Below are 18,023 nucleotides of genomic sequence, written 5' to 3'. Positions count from 1 at the left end.
TGATGTTGGGATCTTCCGTCCTGTCCAGTCCCTGAGCCTTGAGCTGAGCCGAGCCCGGCTCGATGCTGATCCTGGGATCTTCCACCCTGCCCTGTCCTGAGCCCTGAGCCGAGCTGATCCGAGCCAAGCCCGGCTCGACGCTGATCCTGGGATCTTCCACCCTGTCCTGATCCGAGCCGGGCTCGATGCTGATCCTGGGATCTTCCATGCTGTCCTGAGCCCTGATCCGAACCGAGCCGGGCTCGATGCTGATCCTGGGATCTTCCACCCTGTCCTGAGCCCTGATCCGAGCCGAGCCGGGCTCGATGCTGATCCTGGGATCTTCCATCCTGTCCTGAGCCCTGATCCGAGCCGAGCCGGGCTCGATGCTGATCCTGGGATCTTCCACCCTGTCCTGATCCGAGCCGAGCCGGGCTCGATGCTGATCCTGGGATCTTCCACCCTGTCCTGATCTGAGCCGAGCCGGGCTCGATGCTGATCCTGGGATCTTCCACCCTGTCCTGATCCGAGCCGAGCCGGGCTCGATGCTGATCCTGGGATCTTCCACCCTGTCCTGATCTGAGCCGAGCCGGGCTCGATGCTGATCCTGGGATCTTCCACCCTGTCCTGATCCGAGCCGAGCCGGGCTCGATGCTGATCCTGGGATCTTCCACCCTGTCCTGATCTGAGCCGAGCCGGGCTCGATGCTGATGCTGGGATCTTCCACCCTGCCCTGATCCGAGCCGAGCCGGGCTCGATGCTGATCCTGGGATCTTCCACCCTGTCCTGATCCGAGCCGAGCCGGGCTCGATGCTGATGCTGGGATCTTCCACCCTGCCCTGATCCGAGCCGAGCCGGGCTCGATGCTGATCCTGGGATCTTCCACCCTGTCCTGATCCGAGCCGAGCCGGGCTCGATGCTGATGCTGGGATCTTCCACCCTGCCCTGATCCGAGCCGAGCCGGGCTCGATGCTGATCCTGGGATCTTCCACCCTGTCCTGATCCGAGCCGAGCCGGGCTCGATGCTGGGATCTTCCACCCTGCCCTGATCCGAGCCGAGCCGGGCTCGATGCTGATCCTGGGATCTTCCACCCTGTCCTGATCCGAGCCGAGCCGGGCTCGATGCTGATCCTGGGATCTTCCACCCTGCCCTGATCCGAGCCGAGCCGAGCCGGGCTCGATGCTGATCCTGGGATCTTCCACCCTGCCCTGATCCGAGCCGAGCCGAGCCGGGCTCGATGCTGATCCTGGGATCTTCCACCCTGTCCTGAGCCCTGATCCGAGCCGAGCCGGGCTCGATGCTGATCCTGGTCCCTCACCATCCAAAACCTCCTTTTGCCTCCCTGCGTCCCAGCCGCCAATATGAGCGCGGGCCAATCAGCGGCGCCCGGGCGTCCCACGTGACGGAGCGGAGCCCCGCCGCTCCAATCGCAGCCGAGGGATGTATCAGAAAAAGGCCGAGTGCGCGCGGGGCGGCTCATCAATAACAAGTTGCCTGAGCCCGGAGCTCGAGCCCGAGCCCGGAGCCCGCGCCGACTGCACCGAGCCCCCGCTCTCCCGCAACCGCGGGCCGGACACGGCCCACACGGCAGGCACATGTGGCGGCGTGGCTGGGCGAAGGATGCGTGATGTGCCCTGTGTAAGATGGTGGGGTCGGAGAGCCTGGGATTGAGCCGAGCCCCGAGGACCGCGATCCGCCGCCTGTCGTCATGCTGGAGTCCCACCCGCCAGGCTGGACACTTCTTCTCAATCCACTCCGCACGGGCTTTCTGCTGGCGATGCTGACTCTCTCCACGCTACCTGTTCAACTCTCAGCCTACCCGACCTCCCTGAGCGACTGTCAGACACCCACCGGCTGGAACTGCTCGGGTAAGGCAACAGTCGCAACTCCGATAGAGGGATGGTGTTAAGGAAGTTGGGGTGCGGGGAGCTTCCCTTTAACTCACAGCCGCCAGTTGAATATTAACGCTGGTGCTGAAAGTTACTCTGTGACTGACTGGGTCGCGTTGGCTCCATGTGAAGTATTGCAAAGATGCTGCAGACAGGCATCTAAAAAATTGCAAACGGAGGGATGCTGCCCAGTCTTCTGAAAAGTGCATAACATCTCTCCACCGATGCTGCCTGAGCTGCTGAGTGTTTCTGTTATTTAACATTTTATCCCCCCTCAGACTGAATTTGATTTATTCTGGGGATGGTGGTGCTGGTGGGGAGTATGTGCGCTGCAGCCTCCACCTTTGCACTTGCCATGATCTATATATATATTTTAATGCCTATCCTCAGTTTTCTAAACGTGAACCCGGAGTTCGAAGGGAGCAAAACCCCTCGTTATTCCGTCCGAAAGCATCAAAGCACAAGCCGGCAGTGGTACTCTCACAGCAAATCTTCAGCGCCTTGGAGAACCGTGTTGTGGAGAGGACGGCGATCTGGATAGAAAAACTGCATATTGCAATACAAAAGGAATGTTTTTCTCTCTCTCTCTCTCACCCAGTTGATATTTTATGTCGCAATCCCGCAGAAAACTGTGGAGCCAAGAAAGGGAAGCGAGGGGCTGCCAGCGATTTTTGTCTGCGGGTTTAGACTTGTGATTAACCTCATCTCCAGTGAAAAGATTCAGGTCATCAATCTTCGTTAGAAGCAGACAAGCTTTCACCAAAAATATAGCATGTTTATCTTTGTTGCAACTTCGTCATATCATCTCTAGGTTCCTGCCCGTGTATCTATATTCTGTATAGGATATATTATATATATATGTATGTGTGTGTATATATATATATATATATAAGGAAATAACCACTATTTTATAGGGCACGATAAAGAATGAGGAATGGGGCAAAGCAGAGCAGATATGGGGATGTGGAGTAGTGAGATTCGATTTAAAGAGACAGTGCGCCGTGTTTCAAATTGAAATACAATCTAGGGCTCAGTGAGATTTGTGAACGTTCAATTTTAGAATTTATTTTCCGACACTTGCAACCAGAACAAGGCTGCAGTTCTGCACAGTGAGACCTCGGCGATCGAGGAGGGACCAGGTTTCCAACACACACCTGACAATCCAGGGGAAAAAGATACCGAACCCTTTTCATCGACTTATGATATCTGACCTGTTTTCATTTGCCAAAAAAAGGTTTGCATTCATCCTCAACAGCCACTAAGTTCTGCCAGTACTTTCTTTTTCTCTCTTTTCTTTTAATATTGCAAGGTTTTGACGACAGAGAACACGACTTGTTTCTTTGCGACATCAATACGTGTCAGTTCGGCGGGGAATGCTTGCGGATCGGAGAGACGATAACTTGCGACTGCCAGCTCAAGGTAAGGAACAGGATTTGCTGGGCTGTTTTATTTTGGTTGGTGTTTAATTGGGCCCCGTTTTGTCTGGGCGAACTAGGTCAGACTGCTGTCTGTTGCGATTGGTGGGTGCAGTGTGGGTCTTGCAGAAAGTCTGATGTGTCTGGCAGATCCTTACGATGATTCTGTTCATTTTTAGTGCAGCACTGAGTATGTGCCAGTGTGTGGCTCCAATGGCTATACCTACCAGAACGAGTGTTACCTGCGACAGGCTGCGTGCAAGCAGCAAAGTGAAATAAAGGTGCTGGGAGAAGGATCCTGTTCGAACGGTATGCATACCACAATATGTACTGTAACTGCGTGTATGTGTGTGTGTGTGAGAGAGAGAGAGAGAGCGTAGACACGCTTTTAACCTTGTGTATATCAATTCATAAAATAAATCTAAGATTATCCGGCGTGATCCTATTTACAAACAGGGTTTGTTACATAGGCAGCCTCAGACAACAGCCTCTGCTCGTTATCACGTTTCAAAGCTATTATTGAAGCATATTGAACGGAAATGGGAACTGCAAGTACCCTGTACTGGGCACTTAATCACCATTCCACCCACAATAAAAATACATTCGTTCTGCTTAGAGTGCCATAGTCAGTATTTGGTCATTTTTTCATAGTCTTGATCCTCTTACAGGAGAAAGTAGAAACTGTATCAATACATTTTAGCAATAGACTATAACCAGTGTTAAAATGATAAACGCCAGTCAAAAAATCACTGTTATGATACTATTGTGCCTTCTCTAATGAGAACTTGTCTCTCTACAGATATGGGATCAGGTTCTGGAGATGAAGGTAAGTGCCTATTGCAAATGTATTTTTAATCTAATCATAGTATTGTGGTTATAGAGGCTGCCATGTCATCTGCAGATGATGCATCTTATGATATAGGCATCTCAAGTTTTTTTTCCTCCATAATTTTCTCCTTTTCTTTTACTGTAGATGCTATTTGCTCCCTGACAGCCTCCTTTAGCTGCATAGCTGGGCAGCCTGGGCCACAGATTTTTCTCTGCAACTGCAGGCAATGATGCTGCATGCTAAGTGGGCAGGAGTGGGCTTGCAGTGGGGATAGCAGAATGGCAGAGTTTTGTTTCCCTTCCCCTCCAATCGCCAGGTGAGGTGCTCAGTCGAGCACTCCCCAAACAAAAGTGGAGAAAACGTGCACACATTAGTGATGGGCAAGCTCCAATGACATGCACAACCCTGGAACTTTAACCCTCAGCCATTTAGTTAAGAGGAAGCCATTCTACCACTTGTGCTACTGCCCAGTAAAGTATTTTAATTAAAAGGATTGATGAAATTGTACAAAATTGTACACTTACTGAAAATAGCAAACTGTAAAATGCTTTAACCACAAAATTTGTTTGGCTGAAATATATCCTCTGTTTACAATTATTTTGCAATATGCCTATAACCCTGTGACTTATCACCATCACTGAAAGAAACAGCATAATAGCCAACAGACTGAATACTGGAGATAATTAGCCTGAAGAGCACTAACCAACATTAGGCACATGCTTCTTTGATTTTAACTGCAGTGAAGTGTAAAGTATTTATTTTTATAGTAACATGTATTAGTATTCATTTACATAGATACTAGGCTACACTCACCAGTAGACATTTCTAAGCCTTTCGTCTTTTGCAGGTCTAAGTATTGATAGGAAACTATTTGCTTTTCATACACAAATATGAACTTTGAGCATCTGATTGTGGGGAGGTGTACATGCATTTGAAGCTGATAGGACAAATGAGAAATTAATTTCAAAGTTCAATTACAAAAGTACATACTAGAAAACATCTACAAACAAATTCTGCTTTTCACATTCATATTAAAGGTCAGTGAAGATTGACTCAAGCCTTTATACGAGCATTTCAGTTATAGCATAAGCTTTATTATTTGGCTTCTGCTGAAATATGTGGGCCACATTTTCCTCTTTTTTTTCAGAAAAAGGTCTATTCATTTTTAATGTTTTACTAACTTACTAACAAAATGAGGGATGCGTGTGATTTTTAAGTGATTGTTTTTAGTGCAACGTCATTTCATTAGTGGAAGCAACAAAAGTTCAGTCAATCACAAAAGCAACTATAATAATGATCCTTTAACACTTCTCAAGCAGCTGGTGAGCCACAGTCAGAATAAGTGTTAAAAAGGTTTATGAATTTAGTTGTGAAATAGCTGAAAGGTCAGGTAATAATGCCCATTCCACAGATTGAGCCTAGGGCATTGCATAATAGACAAATGGCAGAGCCACCTTGGTGGGACAAGATAGCCCCTGCAACATGAAAGGGAGGCAAGTTGCATAGAGTTACTTACAGCACATATGAACTTAGTTTACATGGTAGTTCAGCGCAGTCCACGGCTTGGGGATTATGACATGAAATTGCTTTCTTCTGTCATTCTTCCATTTGTATCTTTTGAAGTCTGCCACCAGTCTTTTACACAGGATCATAAAATAAAGACGAGGGGGTCATTTGGCCGATCTTAGCTCATCCACCCAGAATAAGGGAAAAAACTTCCATTCCCCATCACATCATCTGTCTCTTGAAGGAATATAAGGTTTTTGGTAGACTACTCTACCCAGAAGACACCCAAGTGTTGATCGCTCTTTGCATGAAGAATTTGTTCTTGAAATGAAAGTTTAGAACAGATATCATAAGTTTTAACCTATGTTCAGTATCATGACATACCCACACATCCCCCCTCCTCCACCCCTGCACCTCAGATCACACCCTTTATTCGTCCGACTCTGGTGGATAGGGGCTGAAGTCTGGCACGCTTATTGCTTTCCTGAATTGTCTTCGAATACAGAACTTAGTGGGTCTGCTTTCCAATGGAGGATGTTACAATGCATGACTAGTTCTGAGCAGTCTCTTGCCTCCATACTTACAGCAGTGAGCGGTGGTGTAGTTAGATTGGATAAATTGCTGTGTGCTGTTTGTTTTGCTATTGAACAGGATCAACATCAGTGCAAATGCAGTGTTGCCTCTGTAATGCAGTCCATTGACACAATAGTACAAGCTCTTCTCCTAAATGCTTCTTCCACTGATGCTATGCAATCTTTGGGTCCATACTCCAAGAAATAGTAATCGCCAGCTTCAACTCACTTGCAGAATAATGCAGAAGAGTTCAGAGAACTTAGAGATGCCTACTTTTTTTATGCTCAGATAAGTGGACATCAAAACGCGACCATCTCCTATAGTGGCATGTGAGAGGTAGCACAGGAACAGCCCACTGACACTCCTGTCTGTTAGTTCTGTACCGTTACTTAATCTTCCACAAGTGACTGAAGCCACTGCCTCAAACAATTAGCTCATAGCAACTCTAGGAATGGAAATTCATTGCACTGAGGCGTATTAGGGTTAGTTATAGATATAAGTATCCCATGAAGCTCACCAGTAGATTGAGTAACCATGCACAACCTCAATTAGGGTGCATATCGGTTCACCACTCACCGGGAATAAATACATCATAAAAACACTCTGAAGACCATAAAATACGTATTCAAATTCCAAATGAAATGAATTAATTAAATATATCTTGCAATCTAGCATTCCTTTATTTAAGAGAAAATAAAGTGTCAGTTCTCCAAAAGTAAAAGTAACAATACAAAATCATGCACTTTATTTCAGGTAATGCCAGGTCAGACCTGGAGTTCACTACTCACATTTTGTCTTTGTCCGTCCATCCCCCTGCCCTCTCCCCTGAGTTATGGGCTTCTTGGCTTTTAACAAGATTTTTTTTTAACTATAATTTTCTTGAAACCATTTTAAATAAAAGCAATCCTCACAGTAACATTAGAATCATAGATTCTTACAGCACAGAAGGAGGCCATCCGGCTCATGGTGCCTGTGCTGGCTCTTTGAAAGAGCTATCCAATTAGTCCCACTCCATGCTCTTTCCTCATAGCCCTGCATATGTTTCCTTTTCAAGTATATAAACAATTCCATTTTAAAATTTACTATTGAACCTGCCTCCACCATCCTTTCAGAAATGCATTCCAGATCATAACAACTCGCTGCCCTCTGCTTCTTTTGCCAATTATCTTAAATTTGTGTCCTCTGGTTACCGACCCACCCACCAGTGGAAACAGTTTCTCCTTATTTACTCTATCAAACCCCCTCATAATTTTGAACACCTCTATTAAATCTCTCCTTAACATTCTCTGCTCCAAAGAGAACAATCCCAGCTTCTCCAGTCTCTCCACATAACCGAAGTCCCTCACCCCTGGTGTCATTCTGGTAAATCTGCTCTGCACCCTCTCCAAGGCCGTGACATCCTTCCTAAAGTGTGGTGCCCAGAATTGGACACAATACTCCAGCTGAGGTCTAACCAGTGATTTATAAATGTTTAGCATATCTTCTTTGCTTTTGTACTCTATCTCTATTTATAAAGCTACGGCTCCCGTATGCCTTTTTAACAGCATTATCAACTTGTCCTGCCACCTACAAAGATTTGTGTATGTGAATCTGCTGGTCTCTCCGTTCCTGCATCCCCATTAAAATTGTACCATTTAGTTTTACATTGCCTCAACTTATTCTTCCTTCCAAAATGCATCACTTCACACTTCTCTGCATTAAATTGCATCTGCCATGTATCTGCGCATTTCACCAGTCTATCTTTGTCCTCCTGAAGTCCGTGACTGTCCTCACTGTTTACTACATTTCCAAATTTTGTGTCGTCTGCTTACTTTGAAATTATGCCCTGTACAGCCAAGTCCAGCTCATTTTATATATCTCAGAAAGAGCAGTCATACTAATACCAACCCCTGGGGGAACACCGCTGTATATGTCCCTCCAGTCTGAAACACAACAATTTACCACTACTCTCTGCTTTCTGTCTCTTAGCCAATTACGTATCCATGCAGCCACAGCCCCTTCAATCCCATGGGCTTCAATTTTGATAATGAGTCTATTGTGTGGAACTTTATCAAACATCTTTTGAAAGTCTATAAACACATCAACTGCACTATCCTCATCAACCCATGTCTGACAAACTCAATCAAGTTTGTCAGACATGACTTGCCTTTAACAAATCCATGTTAGCTGTTATTAATTAACCCATGTTTTTCCAAGTGAAAATTAATTTTGTCCCGGATTATGGTCTCCAGAAGTTTTCCTGCCACCGATGTTAGGCTGACTGGCCTGTAGTTACTGGGTTTATCCCTCTCCCCTTTTTTGAACAGGGGTGTAACATTTGCAACTCTCCAGTCCTCTGGCACCATCCCCATATCCAAGGAGGAATGAAGGATTGTGACCAGGGCTTCTGCTATTTCCACCCTTGCTTCCCTCAGCAAGCTAGGATGTGTCCCATCTGGACCTTGTGACTTTTTTACTTTGAGAGCTGCCAACCTTTTAAGAACCTCTTTATCTATTTATCCTATCCAATTTCTCTATCCCTCCTCCTTTATTGTGACATTGTCAGCATCATCTTTTGTGAAAACAGATGCAGAGTACTCATTTAGTACCTGAGCCATGCTGTCTGCCTCCACAAGATTTCTTTTTTGGTCCTTAATCAGCCCTACACTTCCTTTGAGTATCCTTTTACTCTACATATGTTTATGAAAGAATTTAGTGTTCCCTTTTATGTTACCTGCTAATCGTTTCTTATACACTGTCTTTGCCTCTCTTATTTCCCTTTTCACTTCTCTTCTGCACCTTCTGTATTCTTGATTCTCCACTGTATTATGAATCTGACGTTTATCATAAGACTCCTTTTTCTGTTTCATTTTAATCTCTATATCTTTAGTCATCCAGGGAGCTCTAGCTTTGGATGCTCATCATTTCCTCCTCATGGGAATGTGTTTAGTCTGTACCCGAACTCTCTTCTCCTTGAAGGCCTCCTATTGCTCATTTACTGTTTGACCTGCCAATCACTCACTTCTGTGAGTCTTTATGTCTGTGTCTTTTTAAAAAAAAATAATGAACAGAGGAAAATATGGCCCATGAAGTCTATCAGACGTAACATAGGTCTGTGATTAGGAATATATGTATGAGAAATAGTCATTATCAGGCCACTAAAAAGCAGCAAAGATTTAACACAAGGAACAAATAATCAGTACAACTGATACCAAATGATTAAGCTCCTGATTAGTTATTCCTGTAATTGTATTCATTACAAGATAAGTGGTCAGGAAGCTCATCAGTCTGGGTTCTGTGAGAAGCATGAACTGCATCATTATGGCCACTTATAAAAGTCTGGCTTGCTGCTTGGAAAAATAATGGAGACTAATTTCTACTTACATTGCGTAATTATTTTGCAGATACTGAATGAGTTAATCGAGTATTGTATCTCTCATGATTCTGCTTGTAGAACATATTGGTTTCATTTTAAGTCTAATCAATATTATAATTTATATTTAAAAAATTACTTCTGGCTATATGTCGTGTGAGCAGGCCACACAATGGTCACAGGATTCATGTGTAGGTTTGTATTCTGAGCTCCTTTTGTATTTCAAGCTACGCAGGTGTAAAAAAATACATTCAAGTATTAAGCATACTGGAAAACCTGAAAGTAATGATTTTTAAAGAAACTCTTTTTCATATGAAAAGCTATTAATATTAATGTAGAAATGCATACTGAATACTGAAAATACACAGCATCGAGAAAACCATCTATAATCTCCATGGACTGGATAAGACAATGGGGGTCATTTTCAATTTCACCGCCTGGGCGGTATTCTGGCAGAGCAGATTAACCGCCTGTTGTAGAACACGCTCAATTTTTATCTCATTGATTTCAATGGGATGAAAGTCAGGCAGGTTCTACAACAGGCAGATATTGTGCTTTGCCAGATTACCGTCCAGGTGGCGAAGTTGAAAATGACCCCTAATATATTTAATCTGCAGTGGTATGCAAGAGACTCATGCTGCTATGAAAATCCTGTTACCAAATGCTTCTAATTGTGGTAAATTTAAAATGCAATAAATGCAAAAAAAAAGGTCATCTTTGTAGGAGGGGGAGGGGGCTGCCTACCCCTGCCCCCTCCCCCGCAACCCCCGAGCAGTGTTCTCTCAGTCCCCTGTATAAAGGAGGCCAATATTGAAAACATTCTACAGTCTCTGTGGATCCAGGCTGCTTCTCTCGCCTGGACCCCCTCATCTCATTCAGCGTACTGGACCCCAGTCCTACATTTGACCCTGACTGAGCAAGAGAAGCAGGAATTCATGGTATAGGAAGTCTCCCATGGGGCTGCTCCCTTGGCATCATTTGCCACGTAAAGGGCAGGTGGAGGTTCCACCCCTTCTAAGGCTGCCTGGAAAATCCCAGAAACACAACCTTTTTCTGCTGGTTTCCACTGGATTCCCACCGCAGTTTCAGTAGGATTTAGAATGGGACCGAATCCCTCTGGAAATTCAGGGCCTGGCTTTCTTATGGATGCAGGTGTCGCTGTTTGAGGAAGGCCTTTTTTCTACCTGGAGTAGAAATTTTCTTATTTAGAATTTCAAGTGCTTTGAGAGACCTTCCTAAAGGTGAAGAGCACTATCGATATAAACTGTGATTGAATATTTTTCACAATACATTAAACTGTATTTGTAAACTAATACCTTGAGGTGTATTTTAATAATTGTTAACTTTTTCCAAATGCTTCTGTTTTTGCAATATTGTACCTATTTTAACTTCCCTCTTAATTAACAAACATATAGAACAATTCAGATTAATTAACCGGTTCTGCACCATTTATTTGTTCAATTTTGTACAAAGTCCAGGGTGTTATAAGATGACAACACTGTCATGTTATATATTAAATGGAAGAGTTTCCATTCATCAGTATCATAGACAGAGACGTAAAGGAACAACAGCTTGTGTTTTTATAGTGCTCTTCACCTGCAGGAAAACCTCTCCAAGCACTTAGCTTTAGAAAGTTAAACAATGAATGTAGAGCAAAAGGGGAAAGAGAAAAATGGAGCAGGTTAGGGTAGGGTCCACGAGGACATGATCAAAGGGTTTTAAGGATGTTTTTAAAAGAAAGGAGGGTGGTGGCAAAGCAGAGGGAACGGCAAAGGGAGTTCCAGAGGGAGTATAGTGGCTATTGGTGGAGTGGAGGATGAGGAAAGTTCAGTGTTAGAGGAGTGAAAGGTGAGGGCAGGAAGAGATCATTAGGTAGGGTGGGTCAAAGCCATGGTCGGGATTGAAAGAGAGGGTGAGAATTTTGAAGCCAACTTACTAGGGCACATGAAGCCGCTAGAGCTGGGAGAGGACAGGGTGATGGAAGTGTTTTGAATGAGTTGAAGCTTATGAAGGGTTGATTCAGGGAACACGGGTGTGGCTGGAGCAGAAGCTAGGCTGGAGAGTCTCAAATAAGGAATGATGGGAGGGCTGGAAGAGTTGCTGCAAAGCAACTGCACATTCCAGAATATGAAAGGAAGAGAAGGTTGAAAATGGTGTAATAGAGTGAATGCTAAATTTAAGGATGGGGTTCTTGAGGGGGCTTCTTAATAGCAGTCTTGAAGGAGGTGTGCACAGTGCCAGAGGACAAAGAACAAGCAGGATATATACATGCAATGGCCATTAAGAGAGTACATTAAATACGTTCAGTACAATGGATACAGATAGCAAATCAATAGTATGTACATTACATGTAACACATGAAAGTGACAGCAAGAGAATAAAAAAACAAATTGGTGACAGTAGACAGTACATCACAGTATCCAAAATTTACAGTGAACAACCAATCTTGATTGGATCAATGTAACCACATACAATTTATTTAGGAATTACCTGGGATACATTTAACTAAAGAATTTTTAAAAAGACAAAGAGCTAATTAAAGCTGCATTTCCAACAATTTCCATTATATAGCAACAATATCCCAATTATGGGTCTCCTGTAAAAACAGTCTATTTCTTTGTGAAGTTATAGTGAGTTAAAAATATTTAATTGTTTGTATGTAAAGCTGTGTGTGATGGCCTGAATGGCAAAATTCTGGACTGATATTGGGCTCTGCCTGTTGCCTTACTGGTGAGAGAACTGCATCTGAGGATTGTCCTGCTTAATGCTTGTAGACTTTCTTGGTGAAAAATATTTAATTGTTTGTATGCAAAGCTGTTAACCATCTATTTACTTTAGGTTAGTATAAGCTAACTGTCAATCATAGATCAATTTGCAGAATGTGTTTGTGTGTGAGGGCAGAAGGGGATATGTATATCTACATACACAAAAAGTGGAGCAATAATATGATTAAGTTGTATTTTCTATGACTGACAACTGGAGTTATTGGGTGCAGACTATGCTGATACCCCATAGATGCCTTCATATGTACAATAGATTGATTTTGCTGTACTGAAGGTTGTTGAGGCAAATTACATAGAGAACGGTAAGTGTCAACTTCAGCTGTGTATGATGGCCTGAATGGCAAAATTCTGGACTGATATTTGGCTCTGCATGTTGCCTTACTGGTGAGAGAACTGAATCTGAGGATTGTCCTCATTAGTGCTTTTAGACTTTTTTGGTGAACATATTTAGCAGCTTGTTAATTGTTAATTAATATTCATACTTTAGCCCAGGTTTCACTAATATGGTGTGACAAAGAAAATCTAGGAAGAATCAAACATTCAGACATTTGAACTATAGAGTCCCCAAGGGGAAAGTTATAGATTGTCAATACAAAGAGTACAGGAGGCATATCTTACTAACTGTAAATAAGCAAATATTTCATATTATCATTAGCCAGCAGGAAGTTAACATAGCAACAGGACAGAATTACACAAAATAAAGCTTTCCTTATAAGGGAGTTAAAGGGGGACATTTTTCGACATTAAAGGTGATATACAAATGCAAGTTGGTGTCTTTGAGAAAAGGATTGGAATTTCTCTTAGGATGGGAGAGCAGCTGGAAGATTCGTGAATCATATTTGTTACAATGATGTCTTGGACAAGTGATGTGTGGGATGAAATTGTGCATATTAATGTACTTTATGAAATCCATTGTCTGTAACTGTAATGAAGGTGTTAATGAATTAATTTGCCAAATTCACACAGGATGCATTTCAATGCAATTTAATGTAATGTGTTTACAAACATGCAAAAAGGATTACCAAACATTTTCATAAATGCAATGTCCATTTAAAGGCAAACAAATAAATGTTTTAGAATATTACGAACGCTGTAATGTATTTGCTTCAAAATATCTCAACTAATTTAGCTGGTGACTAATATAAATCCAGGGCTTTCACAACTTGTTGATTAACCTACTTTTCAATTATTTGGCTTATAATTACTTAATGGAGCTAACCACTAAGCAATTAATTATTAATTTTCCCCAATCTCTAAATATAATTAAAATCGGTGCATTCAACACCACTGTTGTCATTTCTTCCACTGTCATGTAGTTCCCAGAAGCTGAATGGCGGTGGAGAAAATAAAATGGCATTCTTAAAGGTAGCTCCCCAGTTATATTTCAAACTCAGCCTGGAAAAACTCGTGTTTGTAAGGAAACAGTTATCCAAGCTTATAGGAAATGGGTTCATTACAGATGTCTACAGTGGATTTTCCTTATTGTTATTTTGGGCCATACTGCCATTTATTTTAAAACTTTGAATAATTTTGATTTTATAGCTGTCAGATTTGTTATTATCGATCCTGTCTGTAATCCCTTTCTATATGAAATGCTCATGCCTATTTATCATTATCATTTTCTTGTCTTGCCAGTCAAACATAAGTATTTACAGCTGGATCTAAATGGGCAATGGAATAAAATACTGTAACTCCTTAGATTTCAGTGGCATTCACTACAGAAGGCACGGGGTTTATTCTGCAGTCATTTTATTTGAGTGTTTCCTCATTTAAAATGACTTTGAATTGGAGTGATGATTTGTCATTCCCACTTCACAGTTATTTCCACTGACAATAAGGAACAATCCAGCATACCGCTGAAAACCCCACAAAGCAAAGGACATGCGTGACAATGGGCTCAATTTTAAAACAGAAGTTCTGGGTGGTTGGAGGTGGGGGGGGCAAAGAAAATCAAGATCTTCTGGAGCGGGCAGGAATCCCTGCTCCAATACGCTGAAGAACGTGCACGACCCAGAGTCATCTGGGTGCCTGCGCTGTTCCCGAACCCGAAAGTCCCGCCGGCAATTAAAGCCGGTGGGACGATATTTAAACCAACAATTCAAGTACTTAAAGTACTTGAAATGTGCATGAATGTAATTAATTATGCTGGCAAGCAATTTCAACGCTGCCTCAGCATGTTTCCCATGCTGTGTGAAACACGCCACGGTGAAGGAGTCATGTTACAGCCTGCAGCCATTTGGACATTTAAATGCCTGTTTGACAGATGGAGATAAAAGGTGAGTTATTGCAGCAAGGCACTCAGTTCTCTCAGACAAACTTTTGGCTGGGAGATCTTTGTGTTTAGACTGAAAATTCTTGGTTTTCACTTTGAATTGCTCTGTTTACACCTATTTACCAACTTTTCGGACCCCCTCAAACTGACACTCAGGATGGGGGGGGGGGGCGCGAAGGCTGCATTCACCACTACATGAGGAGGAGTTCATAGAACATATTAGGGACTGTTTCTTAGACCAATACGTCGGGGAACCAACCAGAGAACAGGCCATTTTGGATCTGGTAATGGGTAACGAAACAGGATTAATTAATGATCTTAAAGGAAAGGATCCCTTGGGAAACAGTGATCATAACATGATAGACTTTCACATCCAGTTTGAGAGTGAGGATCTTGGGTCTGAAACTACTGTATTAAACTTAAATAAAGGCAATTATAAAGGAATGAGGGCGGAATTGGCTAAAGTGGACTGGGTAAATAGATTAGATGGTACGATGGTGGATTAGCAGTGGCAAACATTTAAAAAGATATTTTATGACTCGCAACAAAAATATATCCCTGTGAGGAGGAAAGACTCCACAAAAAGAGTGAACCAACCATGGCTAACTAAGGAAGTAAAGGATGGTATCATGTTAAAAGAAAAAGTATACAACATGGCAAAGATTACTGGTAAGCCCGAAGATTGGGAAAACTTTAAAAACCAGCAAAGGATGACTAAAAGAACAATAAAGAGGGAGAAAATCAATTATGAGAGTAAACTAGCAAGAAATATAAAAACTGGCAGTAAAAGCTTCTATAAGTATATAAAAAGAAAGAGGGTAGCTAAAGTACACATTGGTCCCTTAGAGGATGAGATTGGGGAAATAATGGAAAACAAGGAAATGGCAGAGGAATTGAACAGATATTTTGTATCTGTCTTCACAGTAAAAGACACTAATAACATACCAATAATAGTAGAAAATCAAGGGGCAAAGGGGAGGGAGGAACTAAAAACAATCACTATCACTAGAGAAAAAGTACTAGGTAAGCTAATGGGTCTAAAGACTGACAAGTCCCCTGGACCTGATGGCTTGCATCCGAGGGTCTTAAAGGAAGTGGCTACAGAGATAGTGGATGCATTGGTTGTAATCTTCCAGAATTCACAAGATTCTGGAGAGGTCCCAGCGGATTGGAAAACCGCAAACGTAACACCTCTATTCAAGAAGGGAGTGAGACAGAAAGCAGGTAACTATAGACCAGTTAGGCTAATATCTGTCATTGGGAAAATACTAGAATCCATTAAGGAAGTAGTAGCTGGACATTTGGAGACTCATAATACAATCAAGGAGAGTCAATGTGGTTTTATGAAGGGGAAATAGTGTCTGACAAATTTATTAGAATTATTTGAGGAAGTAACTGGCAGGGCGGATAAAGGGGAACCAATGGATGCAGTATATTTGGATTTCCAAAAGGCATTCGATAAGGTGCCTCATAAAAGATTACTGCACAAGATAAGAGCTCATGGTGTTGGGGGTAATGTACTGGCATGGATAGAGGATTGGCTAACTAACAGAAAACAAAGAGTCAGGATAAAAGGATCATTTTCAAAATGGCAATCTGTAACTAGTGGGGTGCCGCAGGGCTCAGTGCTGGGGCCTCAACTATTTACAATATATATCAATGACTTGGATGAAGGAACAGAGTGTCTTGTGGCCAAATTTACTGATGAAACAAAGATAGGTGGAAAAGCAAGTTGCGATGAGGACACAAAGTGTCTGCAAAGGGATATTGACAGGTTAAGTGAATGTGCAAAAATTTGGCAGATGGAATATAATGTGGGAAAATGTGAAGTCATCCACTTTGGGAGGAAAAATATAAAAGCAAACTATTATTTGAATGGAGAAATACTACAAAATGCTGCGGTACGGAGGGATCTGGGTGACCTCGTACATGAAACACAAAAAGTCAACATACAGGTGCAGCAGGTAATCCGGAAGGCAAACGGAATATTGGCCTTTATTTCTCGGGGGATGGAGTATAAAAGCAGGGAAGTCATGCTACAGCTGTACAGGGTGCTGGTGAGACCACACCTGGAGTACTGCGTACAGTTCTGGTGCCCTTATTTAAGGAAGGACATACTTGCATTGGAGGCAGTTCAGAGAAGGTTCACTAGGTTGATTCCGGGTATGGAAGGGTTGTCTTATGAGGAAAGATTGAACAGGTTAGGTCTATACTCATTGGAGTTTAGAAGAATGGGAGGAGTTCTTATTGAAACATTCAAGATTCTGAGGGGACTCGATAGGGTAGATGCTGAGAGGATGTTACCCCTCATGGGGGAATCTAAAACTAGGGGGCATAGTCTCAGAATAAGGGGTCGCCCATTTAAGACTGATCTGAGGAGGAATTTCTTCTCCCAGAGGGTCGTGAATCTTTGGAATTCTTTATCCCAAAAAGCTGTGGCGGCTGAGTCATTGAGTTAGACAAATTTTGATCAGCAAGAGAGTCAAAGGATATGGAGAAAGGGTGGGAAAGTGGAGTTGAGGTAAAAATCAGATCAGCCATGATCTCATTAAATGAGCAGGCTCGAGGGGCCGAATGATCTACTCCTGCTCCTATCTCTTATGGTCTTATGGTCTACATCCGAGGACGAGGAACATCACCAGCCTTGCGAGGCATGGTGTGCACTTCCGCCACTTGGAGCTCTACAACACATTGCTGCTCCACCAGCACCTGCACAAGAGCACAGAGGGAGCGACGTCGCAAGAGGCGCTACCCTCGTCAGAGGGTCCATAGACTAAGGCTCAGCTTTCTGGACCTCTCTAAGGAGCAGTGCCTACGTTGAAAGTGAGTCGCCAGGTGGTCGCAGACATCTGCAGCCTCCTTCATGCTGAGCTGCTCCCAGCTGGGCCAGGCAACATCTCATTACCCATTGCTGTTAAAGTCACCACTGCCCTCAACTTCTTCGCCTCCACATCATTCCAGGGTGCCACCAGTGACATCGCCGGGGTCTCGGTCGTCTGCACACAAATGCGTAAGGCAGGTCAGCAATGGCTTGTTTTGCAGGGCCTTGCAATACATCAGCTTCCCCATGAACGACCTCAGCCAGACGGAGAGGGCAGTGGGATTCCACTCTGGCGGGCTTCCCACGGGTAAAGGGTGCAATCGATTGCATGCAATCTGAGCACCTCCACTCGAGCCAGGACTGTTCATCAACAGAAAGGGGTATCACTCCATCAACATTAAGCTCATTTGTGACCACCACAAAAGATTTCTTCACGTGTTTTTTTTTATTCGTTCATGGGATGTGGGCATCGCTGGCGAAGCCGACATTTATTCCCATCCGTAATTGCCCTTGAGAAGGTGGTGGTGAGCCGCCTTCTTGAACCGCTGCAGTCCGTGTGTGAAGGTTCTCCCACAGTGCTGTTAGGAAGCGAGTTCCAGGATT

General features: G+C 43.3%; 1 protein-coding gene across 1 annotated transcript in view; it reads left to right on the top strand.

Moving 5' to 3' along the window:
- The first annotated feature begins 1,425 nt into the window (after positions 1-1,425).
- The window catches only part of tmeff2a (transmembrane protein with EGF-like and two follistatin-like domains 2a), a 58,914-nt gene continuing 42,316 nt past the window's right edge, over positions 1,426-18,023 (top strand). Inside the window, exons 1-4 of the mRNA XM_067987761.1 lie at positions 1,426-1,848; positions 3,179-3,288; positions 3,464-3,593; positions 4,084-4,110. Coding sequence (XP_067843862.1) covers positions 1,689-1,848; positions 3,179-3,288; positions 3,464-3,593; positions 4,084-4,110 — 427 coding nt within the window. The 5' untranslated portion in view covers positions 1,426-1,688. The remainder of the gene's footprint in view (positions 1,849-3,178; positions 3,289-3,463; positions 3,594-4,083; positions 4,111-18,023) is intronic.

The sequence above is a fragment of the Heptranchias perlo genome, chromosome 7 (assembly GCF_035084215.1).
Source record: "Heptranchias perlo isolate sHepPer1 chromosome 7, sHepPer1.hap1, whole genome shotgun sequence".
NCBI lineage: Eukaryota > Metazoa > Chordata > Chondrichthyes > Hexanchiformes > Hexanchidae > Heptranchias > Heptranchias perlo.
The sequence above is the reverse complement of the archived record's forward strand: the minus strand, read 5'-3'. Positions and strand labels throughout refer to the sequence as shown.